The sequence below is a fragment of the Cydia strobilella genome, chromosome 12 (assembly GCF_947568885.1).
Source record: "Cydia strobilella chromosome 12, ilCydStro3.1, whole genome shotgun sequence".
Taxonomy (NCBI): Eukaryota; Metazoa; Arthropoda; class Insecta; order Lepidoptera; family Tortricidae; genus Cydia; species Cydia strobilella.
The window spans coordinates 6715208-6734846 of NC_086052.1; the positions used below are offsets into that span (position 1 = coordinate 6715208).

General features: G+C 36.0%; 1 protein-coding gene across 1 annotated transcript in view; it reads left to right on the forward strand.

The window, feature by feature from the left end:
* LOC134745854 (uncharacterized) overlaps positions 1 to 19639 on the forward strand; it is a 70895-nt gene that overhangs the window by 30486 nt on the left and 20770 nt on the right. Inside the window, exons 10-13 of the mRNA XM_063679946.1 lie at positions 630 to 720; positions 9477 to 9569; positions 10656 to 10772; positions 11290 to 11409. Of these exons, the coding sequence (XP_063536016.1) occupies positions 630 to 720; positions 9477 to 9569; positions 10656 to 10772; positions 11290 to 11409 (421 nt within the window). The remainder of the gene's footprint in view (positions 1 to 629; positions 721 to 9476; positions 9570 to 10655; positions 10773 to 11289; positions 11410 to 19639) is intronic.

A 19639-nucleotide genomic window follows, 5' to 3' on the forward strand; every position in this document is an offset into this window, starting at 1 on the left:
AGAAGACGTGCTAATAGAAACCAATTCTTGTTATTTAGATATTACGTAACAAAACGTGTATAATTTCAACGACTAAATCTATCAATTTTACATTTTTGCTCCAAAATCGACTACGGCCTCTTAACTACTTACATACACACTTCACTACTTACATACTTTCAGTATGCTCCTTCATTTGATTTTTTCGTTTTTATTATCATTTTAAATTTTAAGTCTTATAAATTGCTAAATTAATTAGAATAAAATCAAACAAAGTGGCATAGCAATAAAAATGTGAAAAATATTTTCTTTAATATCGATACCCAGGGAGGAAAATGGAGACTTCGTTTGTATGGCGAAGTGGCTGTCCGCTATCGTGTAAAGGCAACTGTCAAACACAGACATAATTACTCCCGCGTACTGATGTGTTGCTAAAATGTTTCCAAACTTGCGAAATTTATACAAAGAAAATTGTTGTCATATTTTTTAATGGAGATAATCCATTTCCGTAATTTTAGTTTCCATCAAATTTTCCATAAATTCCTAAGAACATTTCCAGAATTTAGAAAATTTTCCGCAACATGCATGTCCTGTTCTACCGCGTCACATTATTAACTAGTATAGATATTATAGGTATTTGTTGTCAACAGAGGGAGACAAATCCATGGGACAACACTAACAAACCCACTACGCCAGACGAGTGTTTTGAGGCCGAAGACCACAAGAGAGCCATAGTGCAAGGTAATCTTCATCGTACCAACTTTTCTTTGTTTTATGCTGCTCAGGAAAGAAGTCAAAGAAGTCAGGAGACAAGTTCGTTTGAGAACATTATACCGTCAGGTGACAGCCAAAACTCACTAATTACTAACAAGTTAAGGACCGTAGTGAATCGTGCTAGTACTAAAATAAGGATATCGTTTGTCTTATTATTATATTTTATTTATATATCGAGAATTTAAATTGGCGCAAACTGAACTGGCCATACTTCACTTGACGTAACGTAACTTATTGTTAGCACACACCACGACCACCTTCGACCAAAATTTTACACAGGACTTTGCGTTACCAATGGGAGGGATTGTTTACCCATTAAGTGGGTATTCCCCACTTAATGGGTAAACACCGGCATTCTGCTGAGGAATCACAGGCTTCCATGCTGGCGGCACAGCCCAGCCGCTATCCCGATTGAAATTAGGCTCTCCGAAACATGTCGCGCGAGTGACTAAAACAAGTGAGTCTAAACCGTAAAATGATTTAATGTTAGTATGTCTCACAACAGTTTAAATTCGGAAAGTCTAATGCTCAACGATTTTCAGCTATTACTGTAACCGGATTAACCGGAACTCTATTTTCAGCTCCTTTATTTATTTATTTATTTAATCTTTATTGCACAAAAGAAAATACAATCGTACAAAAGGCGGACTTAATGCTATGAGGCATTCTCTGACAGTCAACCTTCGGGCAAAGCAGAGAATTTGTAGGCGGTGCAACATAGTGATTACATATATACAAGTATAGTTAAATAATGCATAGGCATAGACATACATACATATATCTGTATATATAATATTCATATAAATACATACAATATACATACATACAAATACATAAGATATCAGATGAAACTTTCAAAACAGAAACACTAAGAATTCATCGTTCTGCCAGCAAAGTACTCACGTAAGGATTTTTTAAATGCAATCTATTCGGACACTGTCTAATTTTAACAAGGAGACTATTCCAAAGGCGAGCTGCCTGAATAGAGAAAGAATAGGACATGAAACCTGTTCGGTGAGATGGTATGGACAAAGAAAGAAGAAGAGTAGAGCGAAGTTGACGGACACGAGAAACACCATAGTAGTTGAGAAAGATTTGAGATATTCGGGAGATTGGGGATCATTAATAACAGAAAAGAGGGTGCAAAAGCATGCGAATATTTCGACGAACACGTATAGGAAACCAGCCGAGTTTAGAGCGGAAAGAGGAGACATGGTCGTATTTACGAAGACAGAAAATGAAACGAATGCAGTTATTTAGTAAACGATCTAACTTGTCCTTCTGCTTAGATTAGATTAGATTTATTTATTTCAGGATAAAAATTACACTTTAAATTTGCATCAATGTCAAAATTATTTTTATACCTGACTTTCAGAAAGCAGTTCATCGGTAAATATGCAAAATGCAGAAAAATGTTCCAGTTTGCAGCGAGAACTAGTGACATATATTATGCTTGCTGGCGAAGTTTATTTCACATATCTACAGTTAAAAGATATTGTTAAAAAATATACAAAGTAGTAAGGGCTTGGAACAAACTCCCGGAAGACGTAGTTTCAGCACAAAATGTGAACCAGTTTAAAAATAAATTAGACAAGCATAACACTACATCTAATACTCGTTCATGATATATATCTTTATGATTACTGGATACAGGCCATATCAGTTGCCATAACTGCCTGCCTGCTTATTAAATAATAATAATAAAAATTACTTGAGCACAATGATAAGTAGGTACCCTGGTCTCAGTATATTTTCGAAACAAAGGTAAAAAAAGCACCCTCCTGATTGACCCCTACCTTAAGTGAATTATATCTCAAAGGAAAACTGACTTAAAAAGTTGCTTAACTTTTTTCCTCCATTTTGCCATAATTTACCGGACTTATTTACCTATATTCCTGTAAAGCTGGAATAGAATATGAATTGGAAGTGAAAGAATGAGTTTTAAGAAAAAAGTAAATATTATTTTAACATGGTCACTAAATATAGTCGCGACTTAAGTCGCTAACGCAACTTTCAAAGGGAAGTTCCATTTTTAGAGAGTACGAACTATCATGGCAGTGGAACGTGCACTGTTAGGTTATATTCAAGTTACTTATAGTATTATACAGATACATTTATCTAAAGCCAAAAATTATTAACAGATTCTGCACTCGCCAAAAAAGTGAACTAATGGGAAAATCCGTCCGTCTCACCAAAAAGAAATAAGAAGACATAGAGTGCTCACTCCATACATCAGTTTTGTTACCAAAACTACTTTTATTTTCGAAGTCTACATCTAGCATCAAGTAGCGGAACTCTCAGTACTGCTCCTCGACAATAGATGTCGCGGCAAATGGAAAGTCTAATGCTCAACGATTTTCAGCTATTACTGTAACCGGATTAACCGGAACTCTATTTTCAGCTCCTTCTGCTTAGATTAGATTAGATTTATTTATTTCAGGATAAAAATTACACTATAAATTTGCATCAATGTCAAAATTATGCTTTTCTTATCATGATCGTCAAACATATAATATTATAATAACAAATAATAAATTAATAATAATAATAAGTCCAGTAAGTACCTAGACTTGGCTCACGAGATAACCGCCATGTGGGATGTTGATTCGACGATCATTGTCCCGATAGTCGTTTCGGTGAACGGTCTCATAGCGAAGAGTCTCGACCAACACCTTGAGAGACTCTCGCTAGGTGGTTGGATCAAGGGTCAGATGCAGAAGGCGGTGATCTTGGACACGGCGCGGAGAGTCCGCCGGTTCCTCTCTCTGCGGCCCTGACCACCGGCAGCTTGGGCCCTGCCCCGCTGCCGGCGGCACCCTAGGTTAGGTTTTTTATAATATGTTTATATGCATTTTGTATTGTTTTTGTACGTGTTTTTGTATTTTATTTTTATATCCATATTATAAAAAAACGTAACTTAAGAAGAAAAGTAAATAAAGAGTATTATAATAATATACTTATAATATTAGTTACAAAATGTTGAGCAATACACTTTTCGCCAGTCGCGACACATGACATCTAGTGTCGAGTAGCAGTACTGATATAGTTTCGCTACTTGACGCTAGATGTAGACTACGAAAATAATAGTCTTTTTGGTAATAAAACCGATGTATGGAGTGAGCACTCTGTCTTCTTAATTCTTTTTAGTCTCACTTTTACGTTAAAAGCTTTATGACACTAGGTCATCGCCGACTGAGCACTCTTAGCAGCAGACATTTTGCTCATTACATGGCTTTGAAAATTCGGAGCGAGTATTGTGCCCGCAGTACAAAAGTTATGAGTATTTAGCTTAGCTAGCTAGCTAGCTAGACTGGGCGTTGTAATTGTTATTAAATCCATAGTTATTGTTTAGAAAACATGCATGATTAAATAGGACAGTTGAGGTTAAAATGATGCTAAAAATTCAATTCATGTCCGAAGTCGAAAACGCTCGACATGTTTCACTCCGTACCGAGAGCGTCATCAGGAGCTGACATGATGTGGATATGTTTAATACGTCTGTGTCTCACGGAAGTTTTGTTATTAAAATAAAATATTGTTTTCTTTTTTCCTCATTTTTTTTTGTTGTTTTTAGGGTTCCGTACCCAAAGGGTATAAAAACGGGACCCTATTACTAAGACTCCGCTGTCCGTCTGTTCGTCCGTCTGTCCGTCTGTCTGTCTGTCTGTCACCAGGCTGTATCTCATGAACCGTGATAGCTAGACAGTTGAAATTTTCACAGATGATGTATTTCTGTTGCCGCTATAAAAACAAATACTAAAAACAGAATAATATAAATATTTAAATGGGGCTCCCATACAACAAACGTGATTTTTTTGCTGTGTTTTTTCCGTAATGGTACGGAACCCTTCGTGCGCGAGTCCGACTCGCACTTGGCCGGTTTTATGTTGTTTAGTTTTTTATCTTATTGTTTGTTTGTTGTTACTTTAATGTTAATCTTAAGTTTAGTTATTAGTTAGGTCCCTACCGAAAATCAGCGCTGCGGCCAGCCATGGCATTAAGCTGAGTGGGGGTCCTTTTTTCGTCCGCTCCTTTTTTTAAACTCTCTTATGTAACCTACCATTGTGACGTTAATAAATTTATTCTATTCTATTCTATTTTATCGCCATGGGAAAAGGTACTGCTGTCTGATCGATATAGACCAGCGCCATCTCGTGATTTAATTTATGGCTTGCCAGTTCCCTCCCTCGTGATTGCTCACCCATGGCCTCCTAATAATAGGAGCTTCTCGAAAAATTGAATTACTTCCAAGTTAATGAGGTGTTGTGCTTACGCTTTGTTTTGTGAGGGCGAGAATGTTTCAGATACGGTACTTTATCATAGTTTACCTTGCTGTAAGTAAAGACGTTAATACCTCTTAGTAAATTTACTATATCTCAATTATAGCACTTAGGGTGATGAAACTGTGTCTGTTTCGGAATTCCTGTTCTTAAAACTCCAATAGAGTTCATGATGTTATTTGTAGAGATCTAAATCAATCTATAGTATGTATTGTATACAGTGTGGAAAAAATAATGGGCCCTGGAGGGAAAGTGCCTTTAAACTTTAAGTTAGCCCATTTTACTTAAAGGAACTACTACTTTCTCGCCCGGGAATCAAACCGACTAAAAACTTCAAAAAATAAACACTCGCTATTTTATTCTACTAGTCAATACAGTTAATGTTAATGATAACATTTCTCTAAGAAACATTAGGTCTTACACTTGTCTGTCGTACAAAGTATCCATAAAATCGAATATTTAGTACTCAAAAATATTTAAAAAAATTGAAAAAAAAAAGAAAAATCTTGAATGCAGTTTTGTTTCTTTTTAAAAATAAAAGAATGTTTCCTTTAAGTAAAATGAGCTAACTTAAGGTTTTAAGGTACTTTCCCTCCATTTTTTTTCCACCTTGTATAATGGAGGCTCATCGTAAAAATGTAAAAATAAAGTAGATTTACAGATTTTCCTGAAATCTTTTGAATTGTATTAAAAAACGTACGGCACTCCGCTAAAAGAAATTTTAGTGTAATAAGATTCTGGGATAAGAAATAAACGTATACGCATAGGTAGATGGGTAATTAACCTTAAAAAGCCATCTATAGTTACGAAAACTGTTCGTGGCACTATTTGGTACGTAAGACCTTTCTAGGAACTATTGCAGGTCTGAGAATTCGCAGAAGTTCGCTTCCTGCATTTGCTCATTACACAATTCTAGTTTCCAGCTAAAGTCTGCTTGCTAGTTTTATTGCTTGTCTAAACCTCGCTTGATAGTTCCGACAGTCAAGTTCAAGTAGGTAGCTAAGCGCGGTGTCGGATTTCGGATTACTTGACGGATTGTCTTTGCTAAGTCAACTAATGGTATTTCATTATTTGTAATACTACTAGAGTAGAGTATAATTTTGTAATACTACTCTTAAACTAAACGAAATTAGTTTTTCGCCATTTTGAATTAAATGTAGAAAGTTAATTTTCTTGTCTTTGCACTTAAAACGCTTTGGCGAATAACTCACTTATGTAATTTAATGCGGCAGTTGAAATAAATCACAAAGAGCTACAATGGCAAGATTTAATCTTCTGTGTGTTACAACTATTATCAATTCCGTGTACACCTTCTGTTGTGGCACATTACTGCGGGCTGATGACTTAGTTGGCATGTTTTATGACCTGGTTCTGTCTATCTTCTTCGTGGTGTACCGTGATCGTGACGCCGCGCGGGGCAGGGGTTGTAGAATCCACGAGGTTGTTATTATAGCCTATAGAAGACTTGCTTCTTCTACAGTTAACGCATCCACTGTCCCTCCCAGTTAAATTTTAATTTGACCACTATTTGAGCTACGTCAGCTAATGTTTAATTTACTTGTAGCTTATTGGTTGATTCACGCCAGAAATACTACGTTCCTGTACCCATGGGACACTAGATTGGTCAGTTTAAATACGACGCGGACTTAATCGCGGTAGAGGCTAGTTTGTTTATAGATGTTAAAACATTTTGAACTGAAACATAAGGAAATATAAACATCAAGTGACTAATGAAATACGACGCCCTATTAAACAAATTAAGCTTGTTTATGAAAAAGCAGATTTTCCGAATCTGTGTGTATATTAATTTAGATTAATTGCCTACGTAAGAAATAAATTATAATTTATGAGTCCTTTAATTTACTTCGGAGCAAATGAATCAAATCAGAATTAGACGTAATTTCCAATGTACTGAATGATCTCTAATTTAAATCAATTTCCAGATATAAATTTGAGAATTGTAATGTTTGTTATGTCTTGATTTTGGAGAAATGACTAAAAATAATAACTGTTAATCGTTTTTAATTATGTATTGTGTTTATTATTATACTACTGTCTGGAATTAGAAATATCCTACAAATAACAGGCTTATGTTTATATGCAGCAGGGCAGTTTTAGTGTTTTGCAAAAGTCGCCTAAAGAGTAATAGAGTCTATTGAATAAGCAATAATTACGAGTAAGTATATTGGGCCATGAAATGCATAAAATCTTCGTAAATAAGTTTTTGGCAAAAATTCAATTTTTGGTACAAGCTTTTATCGCTAACTTGACTTTTCTTTCGACAGGCAACTAATACTCATCGGGACAATTCTAAAAAGCCCAAACACAATTTGATTGTGATATAACAACAGATATGCAATATTACGGTACTATCGAGCTAATCTGATGATAGAGACAGGAGGTGGCCATAGGAACTCTGTGATAAAACAACGAAACCTAATTGTTTGGGGTTTTTAGAATTGTCTCGATGAGTATTAGTTTGCCTGTGGAAAGAAAAGTACAGTCAGCGACAAAAGCTTGTACCAAAATAGTACATTTCGATGCTAGTGCGGAAAGCATGTCATTACTGCACGAGTACCGAGATATCTTGCCACGAGCCGTGAGTGGCAAGACTCGGGACGAGTGAAGAATGACATATTCGCACGTGTATCGAACGATGTTTTTTAATACAGTTTCGAAAAAATAAGAAAAGCAACAAGTATTAAGAAATGGAATTCGAAACTTTTTATATTATTAATTCTGTGACATCATTGACATTGACATTATGAAGAGGTGTTTTTCTAGCTTTTATACGACTAGAATAGATTTTGTTATTATTATTAAACCCACTTCAATGAAAGTTATTTTTTTTCAAATGCATGTTCTATAAGAAAAAAACAATTGTAAATATTAAAACATTGTACTATTATTACCTAAATATCGTTATTTACGATTATTTGTGTATCGTATATTTATAAAAACAATATCGAATGTTGCCTTTAAATACTACGGTCGATGAGTTTCTTTTTCACTTAAGGTTAGATGGGGTAAGAAGACCACTGGGGCAAGACAAACACTTGTAGAATCTTCATAGTGTTTCTCTTGCCCCGAGTAAAATAATCTCCCACCCCTACCCCACATGACCTTATTCCTAGTTTTCTTGAATAAATAACGTTTTTTCGTCTGGAATACTACTATAGATAGCTACTTTTTGCGTTTTCTCAAAGTTAGGTAACGGTCTTTACTTGAAACAAAGATAGATATAACTCCTTATTATATCCTCTTTGTTTGAAACCACTTAACGATCTTGTTAAACATGACTTACTATCATCGTAAGACCCCGAGTACTTGTTCAAGTACAAATTCAACTCAAGTTTTAAACTCCAAGACACAAAATAAAAGGAAATAAAAGAAAATTCTAAATTCAAAGACACAAAAATTGGCCAAGGTCTGAGCTATTTCTTATTTTGTTAAATATTACCGGCCAATACTTTTAATTTCACCTTTCATCAGCTACGTAACTAAGACATGGTTTATTTGCTAAAACAGAAGTTCTTATTCCACCAGTAATTTTAATATTTACTGAAGTGCTGTTCTTTTATACGACTTGTTATTTATTACTCTTACTCGTAACATGTTGTGCAATATAAACGAGCTTTGCGTAGGTAAAATTTATGATTCGCACACTGACACCGAAGAGCGCGGTTGTTTTATGCGATAAACGCAGCGTTGAACGCATGCGGCAACGGAATGTAGGAAAAATGATAATACGCTTACCGCTGCGTTTACTGCGTAAAAAAAACGTAGTCATTAGATTATCTGATGTAAAATGGGTGTGCGGCAAACGAAATGCGTTTAACGCAGCGTTAATCGCATAACAACCTCGCGCTTTAAATCTTCACGATTTAGCGGAGCAACAAATTAAACTAAATGTCGTCATCATCTTATCAGGTCTTTATCGCCCACTGCTGAGCATAGGCATTGGTATGTATTTAAGTCGCGCCTTACTGCTAGCCCAGACTGTTCACAGGACAGGACTAATAAAATTTGGCGTCCCGTGGCGTGGCGATCATTGTGTGAATCGCCTGCAGTGAATAAAAAACGCAACTGACTGACGTTTAATTGTTAATTTAGGTCGCAAAATAATTGATTACGTCTGTTTATTTTAAAGTAGTTATCCGCGTTCGTATTTGTTCAAATTATAATATAAAGCCTGAGCAGAAATATATGATCATTGTCAAGAGGGCGCTGTTATTCTCAATGTATAGGGTGACAGTTCAGTATAGTATGAAAAAATCAGAAAAAATTAGTTCCAGTGAAATTCCGCAACACGGCGCGTGATCATATATTCCTGGTCAGGCTTTAAAATACAAATCAAGAGCTAGCTTCATATTTGGCAATGGTGTCACTTTTTAATTGCGTATATCCGTTTGATAAAAGCATACTTTTAACTCTTTGTTGCAGAAAATATATGTCACTGCAAATTTGAGTTGAAGTATATTCCATCGGTAAAACCTCTTCGACCGCCGTCGTCCGTACCCTCTTCTACAGAAATAGGTAAGAAACCTTACTGTATTTATAATTAGTAACTAGGAAGGAATCTGGTTAATAATTGTATTCTAGTTTCACTAAAAATAACTTTATTATACATACTTACATATATGTACTAAATATTTATATATCACATTGTAGAAATGAAACTATGCACACATGACCTACATAGTTTCATTTCTACAATATTTTCACAGGGCGTAAAATTGTACTAAGGCAATATCTTGGCCCTTTATCAAAAATTTTGCTGAGATTTTCCAGAGAGACTACAGACTACTTCTTCTTCATAAAATGAGAGTACCTACAAATTTTTAAAGCGTCGGCAATGTGCATGTAACATCCCTAGAGTTGCTGGGCATCAATAGGCTACAATCAATGACCAATCAATGAATGGATCAATGACCGATTACCACCAGTTCCGTGTTTGCCACCGACGTGGTACAAGTGTAAGGCCTGAGTGGACGCTCGAAGCGGAGCGTTCGGCGGGGCGTGCAGCGTGGCGTCGGGCTCACAAGTGATTTGAGCAGCGTGCACTAAGGCCGCTCCTTAAGTTTGCATTCAATTGCTTAACATGCACGCCGCACGCCCCGCTCCGCTGCACGGCCCCACTCAGGCCTTACACTAACAAAAGTCGTCATCATGATTTCAGCCACTTATCACCCACTGCTGAGCTTAATATAATATCAGACTGTTCATTATGAGTTTCATTTAGCATCTTTCACTCAAAGTGACACGTACGAACACAAAGTGAATCTAAATAGCAGAATGAATTATATTTATTAGTGAAACGATCCAACAATGTTGAATATTTTCATTCGGCATCATCATTCACTCGCATTCCGTATTAACAAAAAAAAATATATGTATAATAATTCATCTGAACACAGAGAGAATTTATTCGGGTTCTACAAGTGAAAAATTCTCTTCTCAATATAGATAAATAGAATACTCTTTATTTATAATGTATCTGATTTAATCTTAGACGCGAAACAAATTTCTTCTAATCCGTGGCCCCTGTGTTGCACCTACAACACGAGTTAATTTGCCGTGTTATGAGAAAAACTAAAAAGGCAATCGTAACAATTACAACAGTGACTTCGCCTCCATCGTTGACGAGAGTTTGCGAGTGTTTCGGCAAGACAAAACCAGTAGTCCCTGCTAATGAAGAATCCTGCTGCTTACAGTTCAGAAGCATTCCTATAAAAACAGGTATTGTGCCTATAGGCCAATTCGAGATTTAGTTATTCAATCTTCCGATATGATACTGATCCGTCAGTGTCAAAAGTGATACTGACACACACTGACAAAATGCAACTATCTCATGATGAGATATCAGTTTTTGAAGAGTAAAGAGAGCTGTCAATAGCTGGTGTGCTAAAAAAATATTATATTCCTGGTTTCTTTATAACTGCCCTGGTTCTTTGACTATTTGTTGCGATGCACCACGTTTCCTTCGCTTTGTCCATGTGATTGCATGACATATCTTGCGCTCTTACAATTAAAACTGAAAGAGGTTCTGCGCTTGGGGGGGGGGGGGGGGGGGGAACGTAAGCCGAGGGAACCTGGTTTTTTAATAGAAGGACGATGTCTGAACCTCAGCATGGACGGAACGACTGAAAAATACCAACATATATTATGCTTAATCACTTAGGTACTAATATTTTGAATAGGTTATGTTACAAAGTCGTGTGCATTTACCATCCTTCTTGGCTCTTCTTTTTCTCAGTAAGAGCTCGGAGGCTGACCCTTCGCAACGATGGCAAGGTGACGGCACGATGGCGGATGGTGGTCCGACGCTGGCCACGCCAAAAAAATCGAGTGGCCACTATAGACGCATTAACTTTTGGTAAGTATCTGACTCTTTACAAAGTAATGTCATTAACATTAATTAACACATCATCATCAATAACGCGATTAAATTTCATTACTTTTTCCTTTTTCTTAAACTGAAACGTCGGAAAAAAGGTAAAATAATGAAATTTTATCGCATTAGACCCGTTAATGACATTAATTAAATCAAATTATTGTATTATATTCTCATTTGTGTTTTTAAGTAGTCACTCTACGATCCAAATACCTATCTCTATCCTTCGCGTTGTTTTGACCCAGACAATAAAATGTAGCGTTCAAAATTAAGAAATGTCAGTTGTTCAAAAAAGTTGATTTTTAATTGGCTTTTCCAGTTTTATAAAAATCTCTGCTAGAAATTAAAAAAGCCAGATTTATCAATGTAGCTTTCAGTAGGTACTTTGTGTAGCTGTGTATGTAACTATGTAATCATTCACCTCAACTCTACTGGCGATATCGATACCTATAGATAAGGCTGCTGTGTTTAAAATTTATTTTGTGTCAACGCACATCTTCCGTCTACTTGGCAATAAATCTTATTTCATTATATTTGAATATCCTAACGATATGCCTAATAAATGTTTCCAAATTACTTAGAAGACTATTAAAAGATAAAGATAAAGTTTATTATTTAAGTAGGCATATTACAATGCGCTTATGAACGTCAAATAAAGCTACGCCGGCTCTAACCCTACAACTCTGCCTCGAGAAGATTTAAATCTCCTCTCAATTTAAGGAGGGTATCCCAATATGGATATATAAAATGTTAATCTGTTTTTTTATTAAATAAAAAAAATAGATTTTACGGATTTCCGTAAAATCTAAAATTTCTCTTATCCAGTTCCATGAATCAAATGTCAAACCAGTTGAATGATCATTTGGATGCAGACCACGTATTGCAATTTTGGACTAATGACGCAAATAGGTTAGCCTTTGACCATTGCATTTGCGTGATGCGATGGCGGTGTAATGTTTGGGAAAAGCTTCTAATTAACATCATTAATCAAATAATCATCAGTATGTCGAATCCAATTCAAATTTCCAATGTGGTTCTAATTGTTTATGATAGCCGTTAATAACAAAATACCTGAAGGTCTGCCATCTTATGACCTGAATCGGAATATCGGAATAAACATATACATTGCCAAAGCAAGTGCTGCCATCTACCGTTCCCGTACGTTTTCTTGTGCATAGTAGGTTCTGCCATCTTGTGGGCTACATAATGGAAGCATAAACTTCACATTTAAAGTGTATTCATCCTTACGTGTCATAACTATCATGTAAACAAACGTGACGTCAGTGCCATTCCAACAATACAATCCATACATCGTAATGCCAGATGTTTTTGAAGTGATCCGTTCGTTAGTACGATTAGTGATGAATCTTATTAGAATATATATTTTTCAGTGGTTATTTGGTTGATTTCAATACTTTGTGAGTTTGTTTAAGTAGTGATGAATTGATGATTATTGTGTAATTCCAGAGAAAAGTGTGATAATGTCTCCAAAAAATGACTGTTTTCATGATAGGACAAGTAAGGATGAATACACTTTACGCCTCGGGCCAAACGGACGGGCGATGCTGCCTCCTATAGTTCATGCGCGCTTCCTATACATAAAAATAAGTACTTAAGTGCAATGTAAAGGTTTTTCGTTCTTGTTAACTTGATATTTTATTAAAATAGGTATCTATAATATTTCCATTACGCAATTAAATTATAAAATCGTGTGCAAGTTAAGAGTCAAATGTACAGGTACACCGGTATTTACCGGTATTGATTTTAAACCGGTTCAGACTTCAGAGCTATGGCTTCCATGGCTTTATTTTTCATTTTATTTAATTCAAGCTTACATTTTGACATCATCATCATCATCACTTAAGAGCTTTGCTCTTGTCGGTGGAGTAATTGCCAGTCCTTTCTTTCCTGAGCCAGTCTTTTGATTGGCTCGTACGATGCATTCTCTTTTACTTGGCTCAGGTATGTGATTCTAGGCTTTCCACTGCCTCTCGTCTTTTCAATTTTTCCTTCCAGGATGTTAAGGAAAAAGTTGTCGTTTCGTATTAGGTGTCCTAACATCTTGCCTCTCCTATTCCTTATGGTATTATGGTTTGACATCATAAGTAACCCGTGCGTCTTGCTTGTGCCAATAAATGTAAAGTATGAGCAAAATGCACGCGCGAAAGAGAACAACATGACATCATTTGCATATCAAATTGCACGTTCGAATTGGCGTCATGGTAACAACTATCTGTTATAGGAAAGTTCACTTACGCTGATTTACCTCAAAAGTTTCGGTTTACCTAACTAATAATATATTTTAATTAATCCTGGCCATTTTCACGAATTTCAACAAAAAGCTTTTTCATTTTCATAATGCAGAACGTTACCAAACTGATTAATTTGCGAGCTGAATTTACTTGAAATCCTTTGGGGCTTCACCGATATCTGCTTTATGAAATTGAGCCTTATTTTGTTTGTTATAATGACATAAAGTCGCAGAGTTGGATATTAAATTTGAAAATTCAATATTTTCGTGTGTAGATAATATATGCAGTGTGTAAATTCGGGCGAATATTTAAAAAGTGACGAAGCCCTCCGGGCCGGCAGGTCCTGCCTTCACCCCTGGAGAGCTTGGTCACTTTTTCTTTTAGGTGGGGAGGTGACGATGCTAAATGTGTAGTAACTCGAGCGTCGAGAGATCTATTGGAATCACAAGACTAGATGATGGGAAGAAAAAAATTTTAGACAATATTTTCTTTTTTAGCGAGTAGGAAAGCGTCTACAGATTTTTTAAAATGTAAAAAAAGACCGCCATGTGGAGTTACTTGAGCGCGTCAGATATTGGTAATGTCAGTCGCGCAACATGTCTCGGATAACAAGGGTATGTTAATCTGCCGGTTTACATATGCAGGGTGGGTCATACGGAAGGATAGAAAATTCGGAAAAAAAATTTACTCGAGCGCGTCAGATATTCAAAGGGGTTGTTAAATGGGCCCTACAAAGGTGTCTATTTCAATAATCTGACGATTTCAGCGAGCAGAAAGCAAATGGCAGAGTCTGTATAATAATCTGACACGCTCGAGTATTTCAAGGTGGCGATTGTTTTTTACTATTCTGACGGGCTGTCCTTGCCTCTCTGCTCGATGTCAAGGACGCATACTTGGTGGAGTTACTCAACAAGATGCAAGGTATCCCCCATATCTTTATCTGACGCGCTCGAGTGACTCCAAAAATCCCCTCTTGGGCTCCCCGACCATTTAATATTATGACATCTATTTTAGTTTATAATTAATTTACCTATCGTCAGTGTGACCAAATTTAATCGAGTTCCATTTATGATGCTTGTAGCGAGGAGTTTTAGTAAATTAATGTTCTTGAGAACATAGACATTTATGGCATTATTCATAAACGCGTCACTGGCCTCAGCGCTTCTTACATTACCTAGTTTATTTGTGTACGTCTTACATTATTTGTTAAAAATCTACACGAAACAGAGGAGGATAGACAAGTTCGTACCAAACAGTAAATTTGTATAATAGGCTACCAAACGAATTAAAGGAAATACGAGATTACCATGTTTTTAAAAAGTCCCTCAAAACGTTTTTACTGAAAGGCTGTTATTATAATATTTATAATGTATAGTACCTATGTTGAATGCAAATAAAGAAATGAGATGAGAAACGAGCAATTGCGATAAAACGATCTTACCCGGGTATACCTTATACCTTATGTCATTGTATGTGCAAAGGCTAGTAAAGTACTAAGCGATGTTATCACAAGTTTACAAACTCGTTAAAGCTGCGAAGTTTCTGTTGAGCAGAATTACGTGACCAACATGAGATAACGGATCGCAGTTACAAGCTGTGTAACCGTCTGAGAATCAAAATTCGCAATTTTTCAAATAGCCTAGAGCAGGCAAATAGTCATCAAAATTTGTGCGACTATTAAGTCTACCGTTTAACTGAGATGGTTATTAAGAAGTTATTAAAACCAGCTATGGGCTTATTGAAAACTTGGCTGCATGTTTGAGCAAATATCTATATAAATCTATATACCTATATATAAACGTAAAAGTCCTGACTGACTGACTCACTTAAATCAACGCCCAGCCCAAACCGTTGGACCTAGAGAGCTGAATTTTTCAAAATAGGTAGTTTTTATAACGTTAGTATCCACTAAGAAGGAGTTTTTCAAAATTCACCCCCCAAAGGGGTGAAATGGGGGTCCAAAGTTTGTATGGGGTTCAAGTTTTATTTTAAGCTATGAATTCGAACCTTGGGTAAAATATATATTATTAAAAAAACAAGTAAACAAATTTCAGCGTTTTTGAAAATTCATCCCCTAAGGTGGTGAAAAAGGGGTTGAAAGTTTGTATGGAGATCAAAAATTTTATCAATATGCGGGACTTAAAACTTTGTATATGGCCATATTATTAGGATACAAGAAAAGTAATTTCAGCGTTTTTAAAAATTCATCCCGTAAAGTGGTTAAAAAGGGGTTGAAAATTTGTAGAGGTCCTAATTTTATTTTAAGCTTGGTACTTGAAACTTAGTAGAAAGATATTGAATTAAAAGGGAAGAAAACTTATTTCAGCATTTTTGAAAATTCATCCCACAAGGTGGTAAAAAAGAGGTTAAAAGTTTGTATGGAGTTCAAACCTTTTTTTGAGTACAGGACTTCAGTCTTTGTATAAAGGCATATTATTTGAATACAAGAAAAGTAATTTAAGCATTTTTAAATATTCATCCCCTAAAAGGGTCGAAAAGGGGTTGAAAGTTTGAATCCATTACAAATGCTTTGAAACTTCTTAGAAAGGCATTGTATAATATTACAAAAAAAGTTATTTCAACGTTCTTCATAATTCAACCCCAAAGGGGGTTAAAAAGGAGATGTAAGTTTATATGTAGTACAAGTTTTCGTTTAAGCTAGGAACATGAAACTTGGTGAAAGGGCATTATATTAAAATAGACGTAAACTGATTGCACCGTGTTTGAAAAGTTTGTATTAATAAAGTTAGCATCGATCGGGAGCGAACATTTTTTTAAATAGCTGACTTGACAATCTAAGTGTTGAGAGAGATTATATCGAGAACAATTTTTTTCAGTTAGGGGCTTGAAACTTCGTACTTTGTGAAAGACAAATGTCATGCGTTGTATAATTATTAACAAATGATTAACCGTCCCTACTGATATATTTTGTTGCATAATATTCTATGCTCATGTAAAATATTTATTTATTTATTTAATACAATTCTGGTTAAACGGCATTACAGCAAATTTCATTTCCAGAAAAATATAATACAAAAGTAGGTACAAGATACAAAATACACAGGAAGAAACAGAAATATATAATCACCAACATACATATCCACGCGTACGAAGTCGCGGGCAACAGCTAGTACCTATATAAATATAAACTAGTTTTAGTTCCAAACTCAGTTACCTTCTACTAGAAAATCATCGCACAACTTTTTTACCAACCGCCTGAGAGGAAGAAGAATCATGAGTTATGACCAACCTAAAAAAATGTTCTGTCAAAAAAAACTAATGTAAATTTCATCATCATCTTCATCATGTCAGCCGATAGACGTCCACTGCTGGACATAGGCCTCCCCCAAGGCTCGCCACTCCGACCGATCCTGTGCCGCTCGCAACCACCGAATTCCCGCGACCTTCACCAGGTCGTCGCTCCATCTCGTTGGAGGCCTACCGGCAGTTCGTCTTCCGGTAGGCGGACGCCACTCCAGAACCTTAGATTAGATAAATAATTGTATTAAACCTTTGTAGATTTACCACTAACTAATTAATAGGTAAACTAATGTATATAGAATAGGTACAGCAAAAACAAGCCCAGTGCCATAATATTGTTTGTTTAAAATTACCCTTATCAATGTTGTCCATAAAGTTGAAACTTTTGTTGACATTTGAAACCGAAAGCAGACTCTAAAGAGGGTTTGACAGAACAACAACTCCCTAGTGATATTAGGAACCCCAAAATGTTACTGGTTAAAAGTTCCCTGCGATGAAATAAAAAGGGTGTTTTTTTTGTTTATTTCATTTACTAATGCTGTATGCTCGTTGCTCGTACCGTTGAGAACATAATTATTGAATTTACATTTTCTTTGACTATATTCCCAGTTGATTCTGGTCGGGTCGGGTATTCTCCAATGGGTTGGTGTTTTGCTCTTAGATCTCTCTTTGCACACTGGACTACCATGTAGAAAGTGACCTAGGCTTTTTATGAGAAAGATTTCCTCACTTACCAGTGACTATATGTAGAAGTCTGACTAGACCCCAAAGGTATTGTGCCGCGACCGTCATAAAGAGCGGTCGCGGAATTCAAACACTATCACAAAATTTATCAGTGTGTAATTATGAGTTAATTCGTGCCTATTGCTAACAGGGTAATATCGCGCCAACATTGCGGATTATAGTAACAGGTCACGCACTGATATTACCTAGTTACTCCCGTTGGATGCACGAAAGCGGACATGTTCATTTCTGGGGAAAACCGGTGTAATTTGACCTTGATATTTGTAAAAACTTTGTTATTAGAGAGGGCACTCCTGGGTTTGCGAAGCGATCTGAATAACAGAGTTAGATGGCTCTAACTGTAGGTATTGAAGCGATTATTCAACCCCTCTCCTCCCGAAATCACGGCGTAATAATTTACGATCGACGGTGCGCAGCCCGCGAGGTCATTAACGCTTTCATCGTTACTGAACAGTGAACAGGATTGATTCCTTAATATATTTAAAGTGTGCTATGATTATATCCTTGACACGGTAAATCTTCTTACACAACGGGAATTAAACTTGGAACTCGTACGCGTCTCTTGACTGTTTGCCGGTTGCATCCTAAAGTAGACCTCAGAACTGAAAGTAAGCCCGGCCTAAAGTAGACTTGGCACCTTTATCCCAAGAAATGGCACAGGCACTGGGTTTTGCGAAAACAATTACCCATCTGACCTTTAAACCTAAAACAAGAAATTAAGACGAAAGTACTACGTTTGTTTTTTTTTTTTTTCAAATTTAAAAATAGACTAGCTATTTATTATTCTTTTCGTAGCTGTTAAATAAGACAGGAAAGCTCAATTATTTTAAAAACCACGAAACTTTTATATATAAAATAAGTGCATTTTCTCGACCAGTCTAAGGTGTCCTGTCGGCAGTTAGATTAGAAGGTTATCCATTAATTATAATACTGTGCACCCAGTTTACATAAATATTTATCTTTTCGCACTGCCTATCCGAGTCTTCATAATTAAGATTTTATGCAAACAAATTGTCAATTATGACTCCACTAACTGGAAATATTAAGACCATTAAAGTTATTAGTGTTATTACCACGAACCAACTCGATTTCGGGTTCCTTGTTGCTTGGGAAATGTTTTAATATAAGAAAACTTTCAACGGGCATAGATTAAAAGTTTTTGCAGCTTTTTATAGTCGTTTTAATTTCTCTTTATAAATACTATGATTATAATGGAGTAATGGTTTACAAATTGAGAGATAACTTTGACGGAATTATTACACACGTGTGTAAAATGACGTTTAACTCACATTCGGTTTTGGTGGTATAAACCCTTTTACAGCTAATTTAAACATGTTGAACTAAATAATTATAAATGTTTCAAAACGTTATGAATCAAAATATTTATCAGTACGGTTTTTACTCACTATTATGTTTAGTCGCTTTTGGCGACATGTTTCGGATTCTTTGGGAATCCATCCTCAGGCACGAGTGTCCGCGGCGGTTGTACGTCGTGCACTGCCCGCGCCGACGTTATGAATCGCTACTAATCAATCGTGTTTCGGTGAAAAAATTTCGGTTAAAACAACTTGAGAAACGGAACTAATCGTAATAAGGCTAGTTGACTCGTGGCAATCGTTTCCGCAAAAGCGAGAGCCAGTGCCAATTCTATCAGACCCTAGACTCTCTAAATAAACCGTGGCAGACAATGCCGGAACAATGCAAGGAAGATATGAACAATGTCAACGATATAGATATAAATATTGGTCGTAAAAAAAACCACAAATGAACGAGCGATCGAATGATCTGAAAGAAATCCATTCAATCGTTCCGCATAATTAAACTGGATGGGTCGTGTGAGCACTATGGTTGCCACATTCATTCAAATTCAACTTTTTAATTACTAGAGTTAGACCAAGACAAGTCTGCAATGATTTTGATAAGCACACGCAGTGCAAGTATTATTTATAAATCAT